The 20,592-nt window shown below is 45.2% G+C and overlaps 1 protein-coding gene across 7 annotated transcripts in view; it reads left to right on the top strand.

Moving 5' to 3' along the window:
- The window catches only part of SH3PXD2A (SH3 and PX domains 2A), a 271,525-nt gene that overhangs the window by 45,323 nt on the left and 205,610 nt on the right, over positions 1–20,592 (top strand). The window contains exon 1 of one of the 7 annotated variants that reach the window (XM_081192091.1): positions 13,977–14,249. The exons of the other annotated variants lie outside the window; for them this stretch is intronic. Within the exon in view, the coding sequence (XP_081048217.1) occupies positions 14,115–14,249 (135 nt within the window). The 5' untranslated portion in view covers positions 13,977–14,114. Of the gene's footprint in view, positions 1–13,976; positions 14,250–20,592 lie in introns of those variants that run through there. 7 annotated transcript variants of the gene reach the window in all.

Below are 20,592 nucleotides of genomic sequence, written 5' to 3'. Positions count from 1 at the left end.
GAGCTTTTCCACCAGTGCTTTGGACTTTGATTCTCATGGCTTCCTCTAGGGTGTACCAGTGTAGGTCAGGGGAATGGCGCTGGAGTAGTTCCTGTAATCAACATTGGGGTGAAAGGGAGGCAACAGGAAGGGAGCCCCCCTCTTCACTGGAGAAATGAATGGAGCAGCACTCCATTGGGGAAGCCCCACTTTGCACGGACAGCCTGTGGTTTGGCTGAGAGGCGGCACATGCCTGTCAATGACTACTGTGTGTGTGTGGCATAGTGGTTGGGCTAGGGCTAGGGAAACCCTGGCTCAAGTCCCCATTCAGTCATGAATCTCACCAGGTGAGCCCAGTCACTCTCTCAGCCTCATCTACCCCAAAGGGACATCATGAGTCTAAGGATGTTGGGGGAGAAAGAACTCTGTATGCTACCTTGAGCTTTTTGGAGAGAGAACAGGATGCACATGCCACAAATAAACTAGATGTGACAATAAAAGTTTGTCAAACAGAAACTGCCAGGAAGGGAAGGGGTCAGGATTGGGACCATGCCATGTGGGGAATGGGGTTAAGCCTTTGCCCCTTTCTACAGTCCCAATTTGGGCAGGGACTTGAAGCTGCATTTAGCCTTGGAAGGGAAGTTCAGTGGTGCCTCGCAAGACGAAATTAATCCGTTCCGCGAGTCTCTTCGTCTAGCGGTCTTTTCGTCTTGCGAAGCAACCCTATTAGCGGCTTAGCGGATTAGCGCTATTAGCGGTTTAGCAGCTATTAAAGGCTTAGCGGCTATTAAAGGCTTAGCGGATTAGCGGCTAAAAGGCTATTAGCGGCTTAGCGGCTTAGAAAGGGGGGGGCGAGTGAAAAAAAATCGGAACACTCGCAAGACGTTTTCGTCTTGCAAAGCAAGCCCATAGGGAAAATCGTCTTGCGAAGCAGCTCAAAAACGGAAAACCCTTTCGTCTAGCGGGTTTTCCGTCTTGCGAGGCATTCGTCTTGCGGGGCACCACTGTTTTAGTCTGAGTACTGAAACAAAACATGGTTTAATGAAGTATTCTACTACAATGCTATCTGTAGTAGGTAGCATATTTGGCACCTTGAGTTCCTAATAGGAGAGTTGTTCCAACCCTATGGTCATTTTGTCTGCCCCTTTTGGAACACTTTAAAACTCTAGAATATCCTTTTTCAGATGTTGTGACCAGAACGGAACACAATCCTCAAAGTGTGACTTTACTATATATTTTGATATTGGTAGTTTGGTTTTCAATCCCTTTCTTAATTATCTCTAACATGTAATTCACCCCTCTCAGAAGTGCCACGCAATATGCCAACATTTTTATTGAGCTCTCCACAATGACTCCAGGATCTCTTTCCTGGTCGGTCACTGCCACTTTAAACCCCATAAGCTTATGTTATGAAGCTAGGAATTTTTTTTTGCACCACTTCAAACTAGCTTACATTGAATCCCATGTGCTGTTTTACTGCCTGTTCACTCAGCTTTGATACAGCAGATTGAAGAATCATTTTAGGGGCATTTTAGTCAAAGGTTTCCATCAGCCAGTAGGCAGCTGCTCTGCGTATGGAATGAAGTTGCCTCCTCTGCCAGCCTGACTTTCTATAAGAATGTTACGTAGGCAGAAAATTGAAATGTAACCATGCAGCACATTATCCCATGTTGACATTTTGACCACAAAGAGTCATCTGAAGTATCAGAATATTGCAAAGGCAAATAAATGAATAGCTTTCTGTTGCACATTCTGTCCGTGTATCAGTTTGCGGAGAGCGGCCTTTTCGATTCCGTCTGCTGTTCCAAGTGGGTTTTCTTTAAAGTGGCAAAGAGAGTCGTTCACTTACAGCCTCTTAGAATGTTTGGAAAATAAAGAATTTTACAGGGTGTCAGGAGGGGTTAAAGTGCTGCAGGGATTTTTAGAGGGTGAATATGAAACTTTGCAAACTTTGCATGTTGCTCCTAAGATTGTCTTGATTATTTATAGAGCTCCGATGAACAGCTGAGTGCTGAATGACATATTAAACAAAAAAATGTTACCATAAAACCTATAATTGCTTGCTATAATGCTGTACTTCCTTCCAAGTCAGCTTGAAGCATTGCTGTCATGGCACCAGACGCTTGCTGATCGTTGTTATGCAATGCCCTCGTTATAAACATCCACATTCTAGTTACAGAAAACCTTAACGTTGCAATTAAAAGTTTACCTAGCACTTTCAAAAGTGTTTTACCGTATTAATCTTCATTGACGTGGCAACCTTGCAAGACAGAGCAGTATTCTCATTTTATATAAGGGGGACTGCCACTGAAAGATCCTGCAAAGCTGTGGATGTGGTGAGATTTGAGCCCAGGTGTCCTCTGTCCCCCCACCCCATTTTCTCCTGCCCTTTGACCACATTCGCTGCCTGGGACTCAAAGCCAGGGGTTGGGAACCTGTGGCCTTCCATATGTTATTATTATTTATTAAATTTGCATACTGCCCCTCATTCGAAGATCCCAGGGCGGTTCACAACAGAAAAATACAAAATGAGAATACAAAATACATCATAAAACAAAACACCATGGCAAATCTTGTTGTCACATAGATTGTGTTCTCAGCCTTTGCTTCCTTCCATCTTTTTCTCCAGAAGAGTTGGTGTCAGTTTTAATATTAGTGTGCTAACCTCTTGACCCCATGTTGGCGACATCGTAAGCTTTTTCCTCAGAATGTCTTCAATGGCCATGAGTAATAACCTTTTAAGTTTCTTTCTTTAAACCAGCAGTCCTAACATACTATTTATTTCTGCACTCCACTGCTATATACAGTTTCAAACTGTGTTCCAGAACACCCTGGGGCTTTTTGGAGAGTTAGTGCAGGTCTCCCAAGATTTGTCATGAAGAACAATTAACCCTGAAAGATAGCTTACCCGTCACTTGCTACTCAGCTTCCACTGCAGGAGAATACTAGGGATGTTATTGAGAAGGAAGCATATGCCTACATTTGCAATTAATTCTGAGGACTGATTTAGACTGGCAAGGTTCTGAAATGGTACTACAGTGGTACCTCGGGTTACAAACACTTCGGGTTACAGACTCCGCTAACCTGGAAGTAGTACCGTGGTTTAAGAACTTTACCTCAGGATGAGAAAAGAAATTGCACCGTAGCGGCAGCGGGAGGCCCCATTAGCTAAAGTGGTACCTTAAGTTAAGAACAGTTTCAGGTTAAGAACGGACCTCCGGAATGAATTAAGTTCGTAACCAGAGGTACCACGGTATATGGTTGGCAGTAATTTTTTTCCAGGAGGGAAAGGATTCACATTTCTGACACCCCCACCCCACTCTCATTTGGGTCCTTCCACCATCCCTGAGTGGAAGGCAGACAATAAATAAATTGCATCTGTTCAGTTGGTGGTGTGGTATGAGATCCATTGCGGTGATGCGGGGGAATCTGGTTCAGTCAGGAAAGAACCACAGGCTTGTGGAACATCACCTGCAGCTAGGACTGGCCCTGATATTAGGCAGAATGAGGTGGCTGCCTCAGGCAGCTTTGGGGCATCATTAAAGAGCAGCAAATGATTTATTTATTTATTATTTTTGCATTTCCTGCCTCGGTTGCAAAAATAACTTCACCGGCCTTGGGGACTGTGTCCATTGCCTTGGGGACTTGGGGACTGTGTCCATTGCCTTGGGGACTGCTGTTTGCTACACTGCCTCTGATGGCAAAGTGCCTGGGGCCAGCCCTGCACACAACTCTTCCTTTCACTCTTCTTGTGGGCCTGTGGCCTGATACTCCAAGGACCCGAGAAGACGCTGGGACCAGAAGTTGAACCACAGCATGCCTGGAGGTGCACACAGATGCAGCTAATAGAAGAAAGCTGAGGGCCTGCCCTTCTGCAATTCTCTTATCCTCCGCAGGGAAATATTGCTACATGCAGGGCAGTAAGGGTTGCTTAAGCATATACATAGAACAGGGAGGCCAGATATCAAAGAAGACTGGGGATTTTTTTTGGACCTTTTAATATGTGTGTAGAAGAGGGAATTTTGCATGAGCCGATCCAGGCAAGATCATATATGTGGTGCAACTATGGTGAATGTGCTTCTGCAGTGGCTTTAGCACTAAAGAAACTCCCTTTACTGCTAGGTCTATAGAACGGGAGGACTAAGCATTTAATGGCAGAGGGGAAGAATGAGCCAATTAATGCCAGAAGCAAAAAGGGGCTTATCTTAACTGGTTTAATTGTTTGTTTTAAATACTGGTTTTCCTTGAGATATTCTAGCAGTACCTTAGATTACCACCCCACCCTGGGAACACATCATTATCTCTGATGCATAATGCCCAACTGTTTATCATTCCTGTTTCCACCATTGTTTTAAACATTCTCCTTTGGAAAACAGTCTATCTTGTTTCCAGTTTTTGTTTTTTGAGCAAACTCTACCAAACAAACAAAAGCAAGGTCTGTAGAAGGAAATTGTCTACCATTCTGCAACAGAATAGCAAAGATATTTGCCTGGAGTCTCACTGGTAGCTGTGGTACTTGGTTTTTGTCAAAGGCTTTAGTGCAATACATAAGTCAGGCATTGTCCCAACACTTGACATGCCACCAGAGCTCCCTTTTTGAAGTGGGGTGGGTGTCCTGAGCAACAGGACTGGGAAAGCAAGTGGGCACTCTTCTAGGTGAGCAGTGTCAAAGGAGCTGACTCACTGTCTGATCCAGTCCCAAGCTCCTCCCTGGGCAGGGGTGGCCCTTCTGTGGCAGGAGTTGTGCTGGAGTCTGCTGTGACATGACATTTGGGATATTGGGGAGCATTATGATAGGTTGTTTTTTTAGCATTCTGCTGAGCCCCTCCCCTGAATTTTGGTTGGCACTTCCCAGCCTCCTGAGCTCCTCCCACTTCAACCCACCAAGACGCTTCCACAGGACTCCTGGCATAATGGAGAAAACCCTTTATTTTCCCCACTGGCCACTAATGAAATTCTCTCTGGCCTAGCAAGTTACAAGCACTTCTGTTCTCTGCATTTATCTGTTACTCAAAACAGATGCTGAGTCCCAGTAGTGGCTGAGCATGTGAGGAGGAACCCCCGGGCTTTGTACGTAGCATACATTCAAAACACATGAGTTCCCCCAAAGAATCCTTGGAATTGTAGTTTATCCCTCATAGAGCATAGTTCTCAGTACACTTAACAAACTACATTTTTTTTTGGGTGGAGGGGAGAGAGTCATAGTATGTATGAACCCTGGTTCCAACCTCCTTTCAGTCTTAGATCGCTTTCAGCAAGCTACTAGGTCTCAGACCAAGCCCTGGTCCATTATTTGCAAGTACAGTGGTACCTCAGGTTAAGTACTTAATTTGTTCCGGAGGTCCGTACTTAACCTGAAACTGTTCTTAACCTGAAACACCACTTTAGCCAGTGGGGCCTCTCGCTGCTGCTGCGCCGCCGGAGCATGATTTCTGTTCTCATCCTGAAGCAAAGTTCTTAACCTGAGGTACTATTTCTGGGTTAGTGGAGTCTGTAACCTGAAGCGTATGTAACTTGAAGCGTATGTAACCCGAGGTACCACTGTATTTGTATTCATGGATGACCTGAAGCCGCAGTTGGATCCAGTGGAACTTCTCTCCCAGGTCAAATAGCAGCTGGGAGAGAATCTTAAGCAGGACTGCGTTGGGAGAAATTGTTATCCACAACTACCCCAAGCTTGATAGTGTGAAGCCTCATCAGGATAGCACAGAGAGAGGTGTTCCTTCAAATGTCTGGGTCCTAGCCAACATGGAGTTTGTAAATCAAATTCCAGTTGTATTATGGAGCAGTTTGAGGTTTTGGACCCCAAGGATTCCGGAAGTGTGGGGCCAATCGTATTGGTCTGTTTTCTTCTGCTGTCAGACTCCTCTCTTGAATGGGTAATCCTAGGCATGTTTACCTGGGATCAAGTCCCAGTGAGTCTTGTTCCTGGGTATAAAATTACAACCTAAACATAGTTACCCCCATAACAGGAGGAAGGAAAGAACAATCATATTGGTATTGTAGAACAACTGGAAACATTATCAAATCCTAGAAGGTACCATACCCCTTTTAGAAGTAGGGCATTTAAATCTTACCTTCTAGCAATTGTCAAGGGTTTTGAAATGTGTTTCAGTCATCTGTTGCAAAAAGAGCTACCCTTGTGGCTTGTTATGCTTGAGAAGATGATTAGCAGGTTTCAAGGAATTCTATACTCTCCTCCACCTCCCAAAACTCTAGCTACTTGACAAGCACATTAATAAAGCACTCTTAGGCTACCTGATGGCTATCCGTTTAGCTTCAAGGTAGTGAAGGTGGCAATTGCCCTTGAGAGAGTACCAAGGATGTAAAGATCAAGCACAAAAAGAGGTGTAGCAGTGAGATGAAACTGGAATTGATACCCACCTTGCTGCTACATACCAGAACTGGGAAGAGAGGTAGTGGCAAGCGCCGTGCAAACACAGTGGGAGAAGTGCCAGATTGTGAGTTTGCATTGTGCTGTTGTTGCTGCTTTGTCCCTTCCCTTCTCCATGCAGTGACAACAGCATGGGCATCTGGAGATCAAGTGAGCACTGCTGCCCCAGCCTACTATTTGCTATGGCCAACTAGGCATACCTCCCCATGTCTAGTGAAAGAGTGCAACATGCTTACTTTTGCAAAACTTAGAGTGCCTCCAGACTGTCACTGTTTTAAGGGAAGGATTCAAGCACACACTGGAATTTTAGGTTTGCACAATGAAAGTGGGACAAAAGGCTCTGCTGCCCCAGCGCAACAAATCATCTTTTTAAAACCTGAATTTTTGCAGTTTAGAAAGTGACAGGAAAATGCATTGAAAAGTGTAGGCTGTAACCTAACTGCTGCATTAGCTTGTGCAAGCGTATCAGGATGAGTAAATGTGTGTTCATTCACCCTCCCTTCTTGTCTTGTGACCATTGGGAGAACAGTGGGTAGCTGTCCCAAACAGCTATACATTATGCTGCTTCATTGTAAGGCTGACCCTAAATAAAATGTTACCACTCCTCACTGACACCTGCAGATTTCTGGAGACAGATGAGCACTGGATATGTCTATTCCAACGAAACTTTAAAAGCTGAAATTCTCATGAGTTTTTATAATGGTTTACTAGTCCTGGAAAAATTAAATTTGCAGGCCAGGTGCTGCTTTCTATACACTGAAAAGAGAGGCCAAGATTGGAGATATACAATCATGCTGAAGCTCAGGGGTGCAAATTATGCTTGATTGCTTGATTGCACTCTTAGGGTCTCTGGATTTACACTTTAGAATGTAGGTCTGGAAAACCCATCTTCTAGAGTGGTAGACTGTGTAGGGAAGCCAAGATCTGGTCCCGTAGGAAATGCAGGGGAGCTCCAGGAGGGGCTGAAATACAAACTGTAAATTGGTTCAGATTTCAAGCAAGAAAGCAGCACATAAAGAACAAATCTGTCTGGGACGTGCAGTTTCTGCATTAGGGAGGGTGTAGCAAGTTCCATTATTAGATACTGCTATCTAAGGTTTTGAGATAAGGCAGCTTAATTTGGGTGCCTTGGCAGATAGAAGTTTGGGTAACCTTGTAGATAAGAGAATCAGGAGACATTCAAGCAGGATGTTGAAGTGATGCCCCCAATGCACAAGAGGCCCTACACCTACAGAGATCTCTGGTTGTGCCCTGAAAGTTCACAGCTGTGCTCACTGTGACTCAGTTCACGTTAAATGTTTCCACAATTGCAATGGCCACTTGAAGATGGTTTCTTCAAAACTTAAAGCCACACTGTGTGCACCATATAGAATCTCTTCCCAGCTCAGCAAACCCTCTTTCTGATTTGAAAGTTATCCCCAGCATATGGGTGATGATGAAATAGAGTTAAGCAATGAGTACAACATTTAAAATCCAATGTAAACATGAGTTCATCCTCTCCACACCGGCCCTGCACATTGTTCTGGTGATGCAGATGCTGCTGGCCAGGCCACAGCTCTATACCCATTGCTATACTCAGCAATATGTTCCATTGAGTTTAGTGGGGCTTCCAGGTAAATGGGTATAGGATCGATAATTTAAGGTTATGCTTGCTTTGACTGGATGTATTAGACTTGTATATCGCTTCATACTGAAAGAGTCTCAAAGCAATTCCATATATGTGGAATGAGTAAATAAAACAAGCATAATAAAATACAAGAAACACAATAAAACATAACAAAAATATATTAAGCAATTCACATCAGTACAGCAACAATTATATAAGCACACACACTGGATTGAATAGTAAAAACAACAATATAATTAAAGCTGTCCATATGCCTGGCAGAAGAAACAAGTTCTACCTCACAGTGAAATGAAAGTAAAGTTGGCTGCAGGTATACCTCCCTAGAGAGAGCATTCCAAAGACAAAAGGGGCCAGTGCAGAGAAGGAGCACTCTGCCCTGTGGGGGAGCACTCTTGAAAAGTACTGCTTTTTGGCAGCCTCTGTACAGGAGATGCAACATTCAAATCAGCACACACCCCCACCTCACATTTGAAAGATTGAAATCGCATGGGCGCAGCCAGGATTTATGTTGAGGGGCAGGCTTCATGTTATGGGGGCAGAACCTCAGTTGGTTAAGTATTTTTATTTACTTGGTTTAGGGGGGCAGATGCCCCCTGATCCCCCCGTCGCTACACCCATGGAGAATAGAGTGGTTCTGAACAGTAGTGCAACTTAGCCAGCCAAGAGAGAAGAGCTGGCAGCAACAACCAATGACTCAGTTATGAGGCTGGATGAGACGGAAAGGCAAGTAGATTATGCAATAGGAAGTGATGGGTGACTTAGGCTGTTGGTTCCTTTAGACTTTGGAATGACAGAAAAACCAGCGCCACAATGTTTTCCTTCTACTTGAAGGTTATGGATTGATTACGCTGCCTTATACTGAGCCAACTCGTTGGTACATTTAGTTTATCACTGTCTACTCTCTGAGCGGTTGACTCCTGGGGCTTGGGCAGATGTTTTTCCAGCCCTGATGCCTGTTATCCTTTAACTTCAGATGTTGTTGGACTACATTTCCTGCCATTGTCACGTTGGCTGGTGTTGATGGGACTTGGAATCCAGTAAACAACATCTGGAGGGCCACAGGTTCTCCACCCCTGCTTTAATTGGAGAATGAACCTAATGCTGCCTGCATGGATAGCATGTGCTTTACTACTGTAGCTCCCTGGACAGAGTTGGGTAGGGCACCACTGCACTCCCAGGTTCCAAACACAGCAGGTCACTGTTGCTCACCGGAGGGTGAGGCACGGAGCGCCTAGCTGTGCAGGTACATATGGGCAAGAGCTTCGAATTGGCTCTGCCACACTGCACAGCTCTGAGCTCCCTGTACCTCCCTCTCTGTCTCCAGTAAATGCTAGTGGCATGCTGTGTTTGGAAGCCAGGAGATCAGTGGTACGCCACCCATGTCACCACATGAGCCACTACTGCTCTACAGCTGAGCTGTGGCCCCATGCCTTGATAATGTAGGAACTGTTTAGGGCTGTGTATACAGCATACATTTAAAGCAAACTTAACATGACTTGCCCCAAACAATCCTGGGAACTGTAGTGCACCCCTAACAGCGCTACAGTTCCCAGCAACCTTGACCACAAAGTTACAGTTCCCAGGATTCTTTGCAGTAAGTCATGTGCTTTAAATGTATGGTATGTACACCACCCTAGTCATGATAAGTCAATCTAGTATTACCTTTGTTGTTTTTAAGATGGAAGTTCAAGTGACCACTTTTCTCTGCATGAAGATACATGGATGGAGAAAGCTTCATCAGTTAAATTTCTGCTTGTCAGGCAGGTGTCAAAGGCAGGTACAACAATAGTATTTTGTCAGTTCTCACTAGGCACAGTGACATTACAATTACATTCAAGGTCAGAAAAATATCACAATTCAGGGTGTGTTTTTTTAAAGATGACAACACAAATTGTCTTGGAATGCAACAGTTTTGCAGTAAAATTGCCTGGATTCTCTTAAATAAATAAGTGAAAGAATGATGTCAAATCCTGGATATAGCTGTTAAGGGAGCAGCCTTGGAGACAAGTGTTTTGCAGCATGAGACCTTGAAGAAGGATCCACATAAAAAGAACTCTGCATATGAAGGTTGCTGGAAAGTGTAGCTTTTGGCTCATGCTCCATCTTCAGATCAGAGCAAGATGCTGCCACGGTAGGCCTCATTAGCAAATCTTTACATATTGATGAGGAAGTATTTTTAGCACTGGGCAAAAGCTGCATAGACTCTTCAGACTTTAAAATGTGATTTTGTTTATGGCTATTATTTTCAGGACTGTTCTGTCTCCCAGTGGCAGATAATCACTGGCAGATGAGTTTTACCTAAACATCAAGTGTTGAGTAAGAATTAAAGGTTGTGCCTGGACTATTGCATTTTAAAATCTGGGTTGCTCTAGAGGCTTGTTGGTAGTCAAATAATAAACTCATTTGTATGTGGAGAGCATTTGGTTCACTGCACTAAAATATTCCACATTTTGCAACTAGATAAAGCAAAAGTCCTAAAGTTTTGAAGATATATTCCTCTGTCTTGCATGATACAGTAACAGGTGGCTGTAATTTTAGTGATGCACCCTTAAATAGATCCTAAATCAGGGGTAGCCAATGTGGTAATCTCCAAGATGCTGCCTGGCTACAATTTCCATCAACCCTGGCCATTGGACAGGGTGGCTGGGACTAGAGTCCAGCAATTTCTAGAGAGCACCACTTTGGCTTATTCCTGCTCTAAATACTGTGCATTATATCAGACATGTACTTCTGGAATGAATGGGACAAACTCCAGTATGGGGCTTAAACATATTCCAGGGGTGTGGAACCTGCAGTCCTCTGGATGTTGCTGCATTTCAACTCCCATCACTCTAGGGCTGATGCTGTCCAACAACATCTGGAGAGCCTCAGGTTCACCCATCCCTGACATCTTGAGAATGGATTTGTCACTTTGTACTCATAGCGATGCTGTGAGGACCTACATGTGGAAATATTAGGTGGAAACCAAAAATTTCCCCTAGTTGATATGTCAGTGCGGTCCTAGGTCTATACAATCCAAATTGTATAGACAACCGATTCCCGTGAAACATTTGCACTTGTAGATTCTCATGCAGTCTCTTTTCAAAATCCAATCAGTGAACAACACACAGGGTTATTTTGGAAGAGGCCCAAAGGCTAATTACATCAGATGGGAAATGAATGTATGTAGTTAGTGACCACAGGATGATGGTGCCAGCCAGGGAATTACGATGATGTATTAACTCCTTCACGGAGTAGTAAAAGAGCAAAACACACACCCCAAGCCTCAATCGCAAGCCCCTCTGCTCAGCTAACTACTGTGTGCGCTCAGTTATTTATGGTACCAGAAAATGGCCCACAGCCCTAAAACACAATTCTGCTTTTGTACCGTGAATGCAGTCATTCACTTTTATGAAGGGTGCAGAGAACGAGATGAGAAGTGCCTGTTGTGCTCACATCCCTTGGCTTGCGATGAGAGACGCTCTTTGCTTTCAGAAATATCCAGCATAAGGTTATGGGGAGTTTATTTACATTATTGTATATAAGTGCCGCTGGGAAATTGCACCAACAAGACTGGAAAAGTTACAGATGGACCTGTCAGTTGCAGTTCGTCCCCACCTCTTTTAATTTTAAGGTCACATTTTCCAGCAAGGCTTGCATGTGCCATGTTTCTTCAAGCTGCCGGGTAGCAACGTCTTGTTTTGAAGCCTTTTCCAGGGTTTTGAGAGTGCCTGCATGACTTGATGTAACTGTGGGTGGGGAATAAACATGCAGATGGGTGTGGGGCGTAAAAGGTTCTGAACCTCCAAACATTCTCAATTGAAAACATTTTCAGCCATCATAGGAACATAGGAAACTGCCACAGACTGAGTCAGACCATTGGTCCATCTATTTCAGTATTGTCTACTCCAGCCTTGGGTCATAGAATCATAGAATTGTAGTATTGGGAGAGACCCCAATGGTCATCTAGTCCAACCCCCTGCCATTCAGGAATCTCAACTAAAGTATCCATGACAGAAAGCCATCCAACAACCTCTGGCCATGTTTCCTTAGCCATGTACACAGAATGGAAGATGACAGGATCCCCAAGGATGTGCTCTATGGGGAGCTGGCTTCAGGCACATGGCCCATTGGCAAACCAACTCTGTGTTACAAAGATGTCTGCAAACGTGACATGAAGACTGGCAACATCAACCCCACTGTGTGGGAATCCCTTGGAGACAATTGCGGTGCCTGGAGATAGTCAGGTTCTGTTTCCACAGCAGTGACCAGAGAAGGAATGACTGCTGGGAGGAGCACAAAGATAGGAATGCCATGGTGCACCTGTAGCAGCAAAACAGGACCCCTTCATCTGCCCCATCTGCAATAAAATATGTTTCTCCTGTATCAGTCTCTACAGCCACAGCAGGCACTGTAACTCTTCGGTGGTTTGACTTTACCCCTAAAGATGCATTCTTCCACTGTCTCCTGAGACAGACAGATGCGAACAACAATAACAACAACAACAGATAGGCTAGCTCAATGACTCTTGGCTGTGCAAAGTTCATTTACAAAAAATCTGTACACTCTCTTGCACCCTAAATCTTTTATGAGTTCCTCCTCAACTCTCCAGAACAGCAGGAGAGGAGAGGGTGGGCAAGTTAGGTTGCACAAGTGGAATCATTGCACTAGTGGATCTGCTTCATTGGATATTGACCATTGTGTTTGTTGTCAGGATGGAATATTGGACTAACTGCAGATCTTGTGCGTATGAGACACCAGGCAGTGTTTTTGTTGCAAGAAGAGGGTGACACTCCTCCTCTTAGCTCATTGTCCTCCAGGAGCTGGAGAAGGGCGAACTAATAGGTAGGTGGCTACTCAACAGTGACAGTGTGGCTGGTAGGGCTGTACAGCATCCTGCCTGAAACAGAGCCTCCCCAAGTCAGCAGATTTGCCTTGGCCCTTAATCAGGAGCAGAATATCTGGCTAGGTATGGAGCATTATTCTTCAAGCTGGAGCCTGGAGCCCACAAAAAAATGAAATAATGCTAGTTTGAGCAGGTGGCCTTGTCTCTCTCTTGCTTTTCTGCAAACTTTCTGACAAAAGTGCTCTAGTTCAGTGATACAGCATCTGCTTTGCATCTAGAAGATCCCAGGTTCAAAAAGCTAGTTTCTCCAGGCAGAGTTGGGAGGGACCCTCATCTGAAAACCTGGAGAATCATTCCCAGTCAGTGCAGACAACACTGAGTTAGATACACCAATGGTCTGATTCAGAATAAGGCCGTTTTGAAAGCAAATGAAAACTAATATTCAAATAATCCAGGATGGACTTCCACCTCCAACCCTGCTACCACCAGTCAGTATGTATAGTAGATAAAAATCCTCAGCTGTTTGGTCCCAGAGCTATACAGTGGTACCTCGCAAGACGAATGCCTCGCAAGACAAAAAACTCGCTAGACGAAAGGTTTTTCCGTTTTCGATTTGCCTCGCAAGACGAATTTCCCTATGGGCTTGTTTCGCAAGACGAAAACGTCTCGCGGCTTTGTTTCCTTTGTCTAAAAACAAAGACATGTTTTGTTTATAAAGTTAATTTATTTTCCCTTCAATTTTTGAACTGCTCTTTACAGTATGTGTGACTTTAAAGAGCAGTTAATAAACTGTTGTTGTACCAAATTTGGCTTTGTTTGGACTTTTTTTGACCATAGGAACGCATTAATTGATTTTCAATGCATTCCTATGGGATTTCGTGATTCGCAAGACGAAAAATTCGCTAGACGACAAAACTTGCGGAACGAATTAATTTTGTCTTGCGGGGCACCACTGTACTTCTGAACGCTTTGAAGGGCTGGCTAGTTAAGAACTTGTTTGACGTTCTATCTTTGCTATATTAAACTTTATTTTCTTTGGTTTATCTGTCTTTTAAATGAGGCTCTCCAAATGTCTGAGGCGATGAGCTATTGTATACTTTATGTGCCCCCTCCTTCCAGTGCCTTAAGATTTGTAGATCAGGTTGACACCCAATTCCTGTTTTCATTCTTGATGAGGGTGTGTAGGGAAAACCAGTGTGACCTGCACAGCTACTGTCTTTGAGCTTTCCTTCAGTATATGAAGCAGAAAGTTACATCAGGGTAAACAATGTGATGAGAAGTTTTTTTGCATGTGCGAAATAAATGAAGACAGGGAGAGGTACCCTAGAAGCAACTTTATCTACTGGAAAAGGCTTCTAAATCATCCTCCATCTACTAAGAAAAAGAAAATGATGAAGGGAAAGAGATTGTTTCGCAGGGCAAAGGTGAGTCTAATAATGCCCATTCTCTCTCTGCAGTCTGTTTTTGTCTTATCCACTTGCTGAGACAGACAAGCTCATTTCTTTCTTTTCTCTTGAACCAAGGAGGGGGTCTTAGCTACTGCTTGTTTAACTTAAAATCTCAAGACAAATTGCTCTTCCCCCATACTCTCTCACTCTCTTTTTAATTTATTGGGTTTTACAATTTTATATTCATTACAATACATATTATCTCATAAGAAAGTTATAATATTAAGAAAAAGTAAGAGGAAAAAAAGAAACAATTCCCCAACTCCCCCCCCCCGACTTCCCTCATCTTCCCCTTTTGGTTTGTTACATTACAATGGTACCTCGGGTTAAGAACTTAATTCATTCCAGAGGTCCGTTCTTAACCTGAAACTGTTCTTAACCTGAGGTACCACTTTAGCTAATGTGGCCTCCCGCTGCCACCACCGCGCGATTTCTGTTCTCATCCTGAAGCAAAGTTCTTAACTCAAGGTACTATTTCTGGGTTAGTGGAGTCTGTAACCTGAAGCGTCTGTAATCTGAAGCATCTGTAACCCGAGGTACTACTGTAATTGTTGTATTCTGCATGTATACATACTATTCCTTGTTACACTGTCATCCTCCATTTTTTAAATCAATAAAGTTGTGAAAGTTTATTCAAATCCTGCCAATGAGTCCATTTCTTTTTGTTGTTTCTGCAAATAATTTGCAAAAGGTTCCCATTCCTTTTTCAAGTCACTATCATCTCTTTCATGTAATATGTATGTTAACTTTGCTAATTTTGCATAGTCCATCAGTTTTTCTTGCCATTTTTCTTTTATTGCTATTTCTCCAGATTTCCAATTCTGAGCTATTAGGATTCTTGCCACAGTTGTCGCATACATGAATAATTTACATTTCCCTTTCGGTAGACCTAAAATACCTATTAAAAAGGCTTCTGGTTTTTTTTTTTACAAATGTCATTTTAAAATGACATTTCTTCCTCCGTACTCTTATGGCTATTTAGCTTCTGTGGAGCTCCATTGTTTATATACACCTTTGCCTCTCCAAAGAATTGTAAGCAGCTGGGTGGAAATATCCACCCTGCCTGGATTCAGAACCAAACATTCCTTTATTGAGTGGGATTATGAATGTTTCACATCCTTGACCAATGCAAACCTCATTAGGTTATGTCTAGTTTACAACAACTTAAAGATACCCGCTGTTGGTGCCTGATACTTCCGCGGTCTTTCTATCTGGCTGTTTATTCCTTTGCTGCCAAGTCCGAAGTGAATGCCATGTTTTCTCCCCAGGAAGTTGCTCCATGTCAAATGTGGGATTTTACAGCACAATCCTATATGTATCTGCTCAGAAGTAAGCCCCATTGAGTTTGATGGGGCTTCTCAGGAAAGTGGGTGTAGGATTGCTGCCTTAGGGAGTTTGGATATATTGTGATGCTGTCCTTGAAGTGCATAAAAAGAGGGTTAGGTCTATCTGCCACCAATATATGTCAGTATAACAAAATTAACCTTATGAAGAAATGTGCAACACGGCACAATTGCATCCACCTCTTGAGCTTCCAGTGACAAAGATGTTTCCAAGGGTATACCTTGTCAGAACAAGCTCTCTAGCCATTTCCACTTCTGAGATCCACCTACATCCAGGACCTCTGGCTTGTCAGGATTCAGGTTCATTTTTGTTTGTTCTCATTCAACCCCTTCTCACCACGGGCATTAGTCCAGTATCTGCATAGCCTCACCTGATTCAGATGATACAGAGTGATACAGCTGAGTTTCATTAGTATCCTGATGACCTAACTCAGCAGCTTCATATTATTACCCGTCACCCCAATCTCTGCTCAGCGGTAGCAAGATTCCAAGGATCTTGACGCTTAGAATCATACAATTGTAGAGTTGGAAGGGACCCTGAGGATCGTCCAGTCCAACCCCCTGCAACGCAGGAATATACAGCTATCCCAGAGGGGAATCGAACCTGCAACCTTGGCATTTTCAGCACCATGCTCTAACCAACTGAGTTAACCAGGTTTGTGTTCCTTTGAAATGAGGCACGGTGTAGACTGTAATGTCTTTAATAAATAGGGTTTACAGTGGTACCTCGCAAGACGAATGCCTCGCAAGACGGAAAACCCGCAAGACGAAAGGGTTTTCTGTTTTGGAGGCGCTTCGCAAGACGAATTTCCCTATGGGCTTGCTTTGCAAGAAGAAAGCCCATAGGGAAATCTCCGGGGACCTCTTTTAAATGCTGGTGGTGGGGAGCAAAGCCTTTCCCCCCCTCCGGCCTTCAGAAGAGGTCCAGGAAGGCTGGCGGGGGCCGAAAGGCTTTGCTCCCCACCGCCAGCATTTTAAAAGCAGTCTGGGATAGCAGGGAAGCGCTTCCCGCTATCGCAGACGGCTTTTGAAGGCAGGCGGGGGGAGCAAAGACTTTTGCCCCCCGCCCGCCTTCAGAAGAGGTCCAGGACCTCTTCTGAAGGCAGGCGGGGGGCGAAAGTCTTTGCTGCCCCCTGCCTGCCTTCCCGGGAGAGCGGAGAAAGGCAGCGTGTTTCTCCGCTGTCCCGGACGGCTTTTGAAGGCAGGCGGGCGGGGGGCGAAAGTCTTTGCTCAGAAGAGGTCCAGGACTTCTTCTGTTCCTCCTCCCGCATCGCAGCGACGCGCCTGTCCTGGAAGCTGAAGGAGGAACAGAAGGGTCTCCTTCTGTTCCTTCTCCAGCTTCGCTGAAGGGCGCTGCGCCTTCTCCCTCTCTGCGCAGCGCCTCTCCTGTGAAGCAGAGGCGCTGCGCAGAGAGAGAGAGAGAGAAGGCGCAGCGCCCCTTGAGCAACGCGCCTGTCATGCGAAACCGGAGGAGGAACAGAAGGGTCTCCTCCTGTTCCTCCTTCCGCTTCGCAGCAACGCGCCTGTCCAGCGAAGCCCGGGGAGGAACAGAAAAGGTCTCCTTCTGTTCCTTCTCAAGCTCCGCTGAAGGGGCGCTGCACCCTCTCCCTCTCTGCACAGCGCCTCTCCTGTGAAGCAGAGGCGCTGCGCAGAGAGAGAGAAGGCGCAGCGCCCCTTGAACGACGCGCCTGTCATGCGAAGCCGGAGGAGGAACAGAAGGGACTCCTCCTGTTCCTCCTCCCGCTTCGCAGTGACGCGCCTGTCCAGCGAAGCCCGAGGAGGAACAGAAAGGTCTCCTTCTGTTCCTTCTCCAGCTTCGCTGAAGGGGCGCTGCGCCCTCTCCCTCTCTGCACAGCGCCTCTCCTGTGAAGAAGAGGCGCTGCACACACACAGAGAGAAGGCGCAGCGCCCCTTGAGCAACGCGCATATCAAGCGAAGCTGGAGGAGGAACAGAAGGGACTCCTTCTGTTCCTTCTCCAGCTTCGCTGAAGGGCGCTGCGCCTTCTCCCTCTCTGCACAGCGCCTCTCCTGAGAAGCAGTGGCGCTGCGCAGAGAGAGAGAGAGAGAGAGAGAGAGAGAGAGAGAAGGCGCAGCGCCCCTTGAGCAACGCGCCTGTCATGCGAAGCCAGAGGAGGAACAGAAGGGACTCCTTCTGTTCCTTCTCTAGCTTCGCTGAAGGGCGCTGCGCCTTCTCCCTCTCTGCGCAGCGCCTCTCCTGCGAAGCAGAGGCGCTGCGCAGAGAGAGAGAGAGAGAGAGAAGGCGCAGCGCCCCTTGAGCAACGCGCCTGTCATGCGAAGCCGGAGGAGGAACAGAAGGGACTCCTTCTGTTCCTTCTCCAGCTTCGCTGAAGGGCGCTGCGCCTTCTCCCTCTCTGCGCAGCGCCTCTCCTGCGAGGCCCGAGGAGGAACAGAAAGGTCTCCTTCTGTTCCTTCTCCAGCTTCGCTGAAGGGGCGCTGCGCCCTCTCCCTCTCTGCACAGCGCCTCTCCTGTGAAGAAGAGGCGCTGCACACACAGAGAGAGAAGGCGCAGCGCCCCTTGAGCAACGCGCATATCAAGCGAAGCCGGAGGAGGAACAGAAGGGACTCCTTCTGTTCCTTCTCCAGCTTCGCTGAAGGGCGCTGCGCCTTCTCCCTCTCTGCGCAGCGCCTCTCCTGTGAAGCAGTCTTTGTCCCTCCTGCCTGCCTTCCCAGGGGCTTTTACATCGCCCCGGACAGCGGAGAAGTCCTCCGCTGTCCCGGGCGATTTTAAAATGCCGCCCGCCAGCATTTTAAGATCGCCCCGGACAGCGGAGAAGTCCTCCGCTGTCCCGGGGTTTTTTAAAATGCTGGGGGTGGGAAGAAAAGCCCTTGTCCCCCCCCCCAGCCTTCAGAAGAGGTCGGGGGACAGACTGTCCCCGGACCTGGTCTGAAGGCGGTTTCCATAGGAACGCATTAATTGATTTTCAATGCATTCCTATGGGAAACCGTGCATCGCAAGACGAAAAACTCGCAAGAAGAAAAAACTTGCGGAACGAATTAATTTTGTCTTGCGAGGCACCACTGTATTTACACGTATTTGCACCTGAGTTTAGGTGGAGGGCGTGCAAACCCCTAAAAAATGCACTTTGTTGCTCCCTCATAGCTTCAGCAAACTTGGGTCCAGAGCAGAAGCCGGCCATGCTCAATGGTCTCTGTGTGCTGCCTTTCACAGCCAGTGTACATGGAGTTCTCCCTGCTTACTCCAGATCTTTATTTTAAAAGGACACCCTTTTTTCCTGTAGTGACATCATGCCCCCTGATATCCTGGCAACCTTCCCCTCACAGCTTACATCATTTGAACACTGAAATCCTAAACCTGACCTTTGCTCACCATCCCCTCCTTAGAGGATCACATCACATTTGTGTCAATCACCTGTTACCTTCCTTTGGTAGTACATGATAGTTCTTTTCTCCAGGTGATTCCTGGCTAAGAAACTGATTCAACCTGCATTTTTAGATTGCTAAGCTCTCACACCTGGGTGAAGATTTCAAGCATTTAGTGATCTCCTGCATTTACTAGCTCTAAAATTTTTTGGGAGGGAATCTGGTACCCAGGACTTTTAGAGGAATCTGCCTCCACCCCACAAATTCATAACAATATCAGTATTAAAAAGCATAGGACCTTGTAGGTCCCCAAAACAAAATTGTCATAGGGCTGAACAGAAATCACCACCACTACTCTCTGAAATTGAACTAGGTAAGGATATACACACATGTAGAACTTACATGTGTTTTATTTCTTTTTAGCTACTGTTGATTTTAACCCATCTTTTGAATATTTAAAAATACCCATTTCAAACTTTTTTTATTGAAAATTGTAATGTTTTCACTTTGTATTTTTGTAAGCAGCTTGGAGGTTTTCTAATTATCAAACGGTATATAAAATTTCATAAAGACATGGTGTAACAACAGCAGCAACAACACTAGTTCTGGGGTCAAGTGGCTAATAAAACTACAAACCACATGCTCAGCCCCCCTTGAATGTGTGAATTTTAGGTCAACAGATCATTCAAACTCAATTTCCTTAGCATAATTGAATACTGTAGTGATTGTGAGGCACAGATGAGAAAATATAAGAAGGGGGACAGATGGGGGAGTGCCCCCCCCCGGAGTCTTGAATGACATAGCCTATTTGTAAAGATGCAGCATGAGCATTCTGCACTTGGTATCTTTTTCCGCTCTAATCAGTGGCAAGTTTCTTTGAAGTCAAGCTCTTTGAAATTCACTCTCCCTTGTCTCAGCTCTGATTAAAAAACAACACAAAGTGTAAGGCTGATCAGGTAAGCAAGAAGAGAGGATACATGGGGCGGGGGGGAGATCCAGGTAAACAAAAAGTCCAGGTAAACAATTATTTGTCAAGTGCCTAAATTTATAGTTTGTTGGGCAGGAAGGGAGTGTCTCATTTGGATCTTAGTGCAATTAGCATGCTCAGCAGAGATACTGATGCAGGTGTCTTGCAGGAAAGCAAGTTGTTTGTGGATCAAAGGAGAAACATAATAATAAGTGAAAATTTTCTTTAACATACATTGTGGGACCAAAGGGCAACTTAGTTTAGAAAGCCTAACATTTTGATCTGCTGCAAGTTTGACATACTAAGATGGTGATTTGTAGCATATATTTATCATATCCTAGCCTTCCTTCAAGGAGTTAAGGACAGTGTACATAGCCTGATTTGTCCTTATAGCAAACCTGTAAAGGAGGGTAGGCTAAGGTTAGATAGAAAGCCACATCGGTCTCACCAGTCAAAATCCAACACTCTGTCCATTGTTTTATAGTCAAGATGATTATAAAATAATTATACAGCACCATCATATTTCAGCATTTGGCTCCACATGTCAACAGTATGACTGTGATGGTGACACAGTTGGAAGCCTCTCCCTGTTCTGGGCAAGTGTGAGCAATGCAAACACTGAGCTAATGATTAAAAGCAGCCAAGGGCCGTGAGGCAGGATGACACA

This window comes from Podarcis bocagei (genome assembly GCF_964188305.1).
Source record: "Podarcis bocagei genome assembly, chromosome: 4".
NCBI classification, from domain to species: Eukaryota; Metazoa; Chordata; class Lepidosauria; order Squamata; family Lacertidae; genus Podarcis; species Podarcis bocagei.
This window is presented reverse-complemented; position numbering and strand designations above follow the sequence as displayed.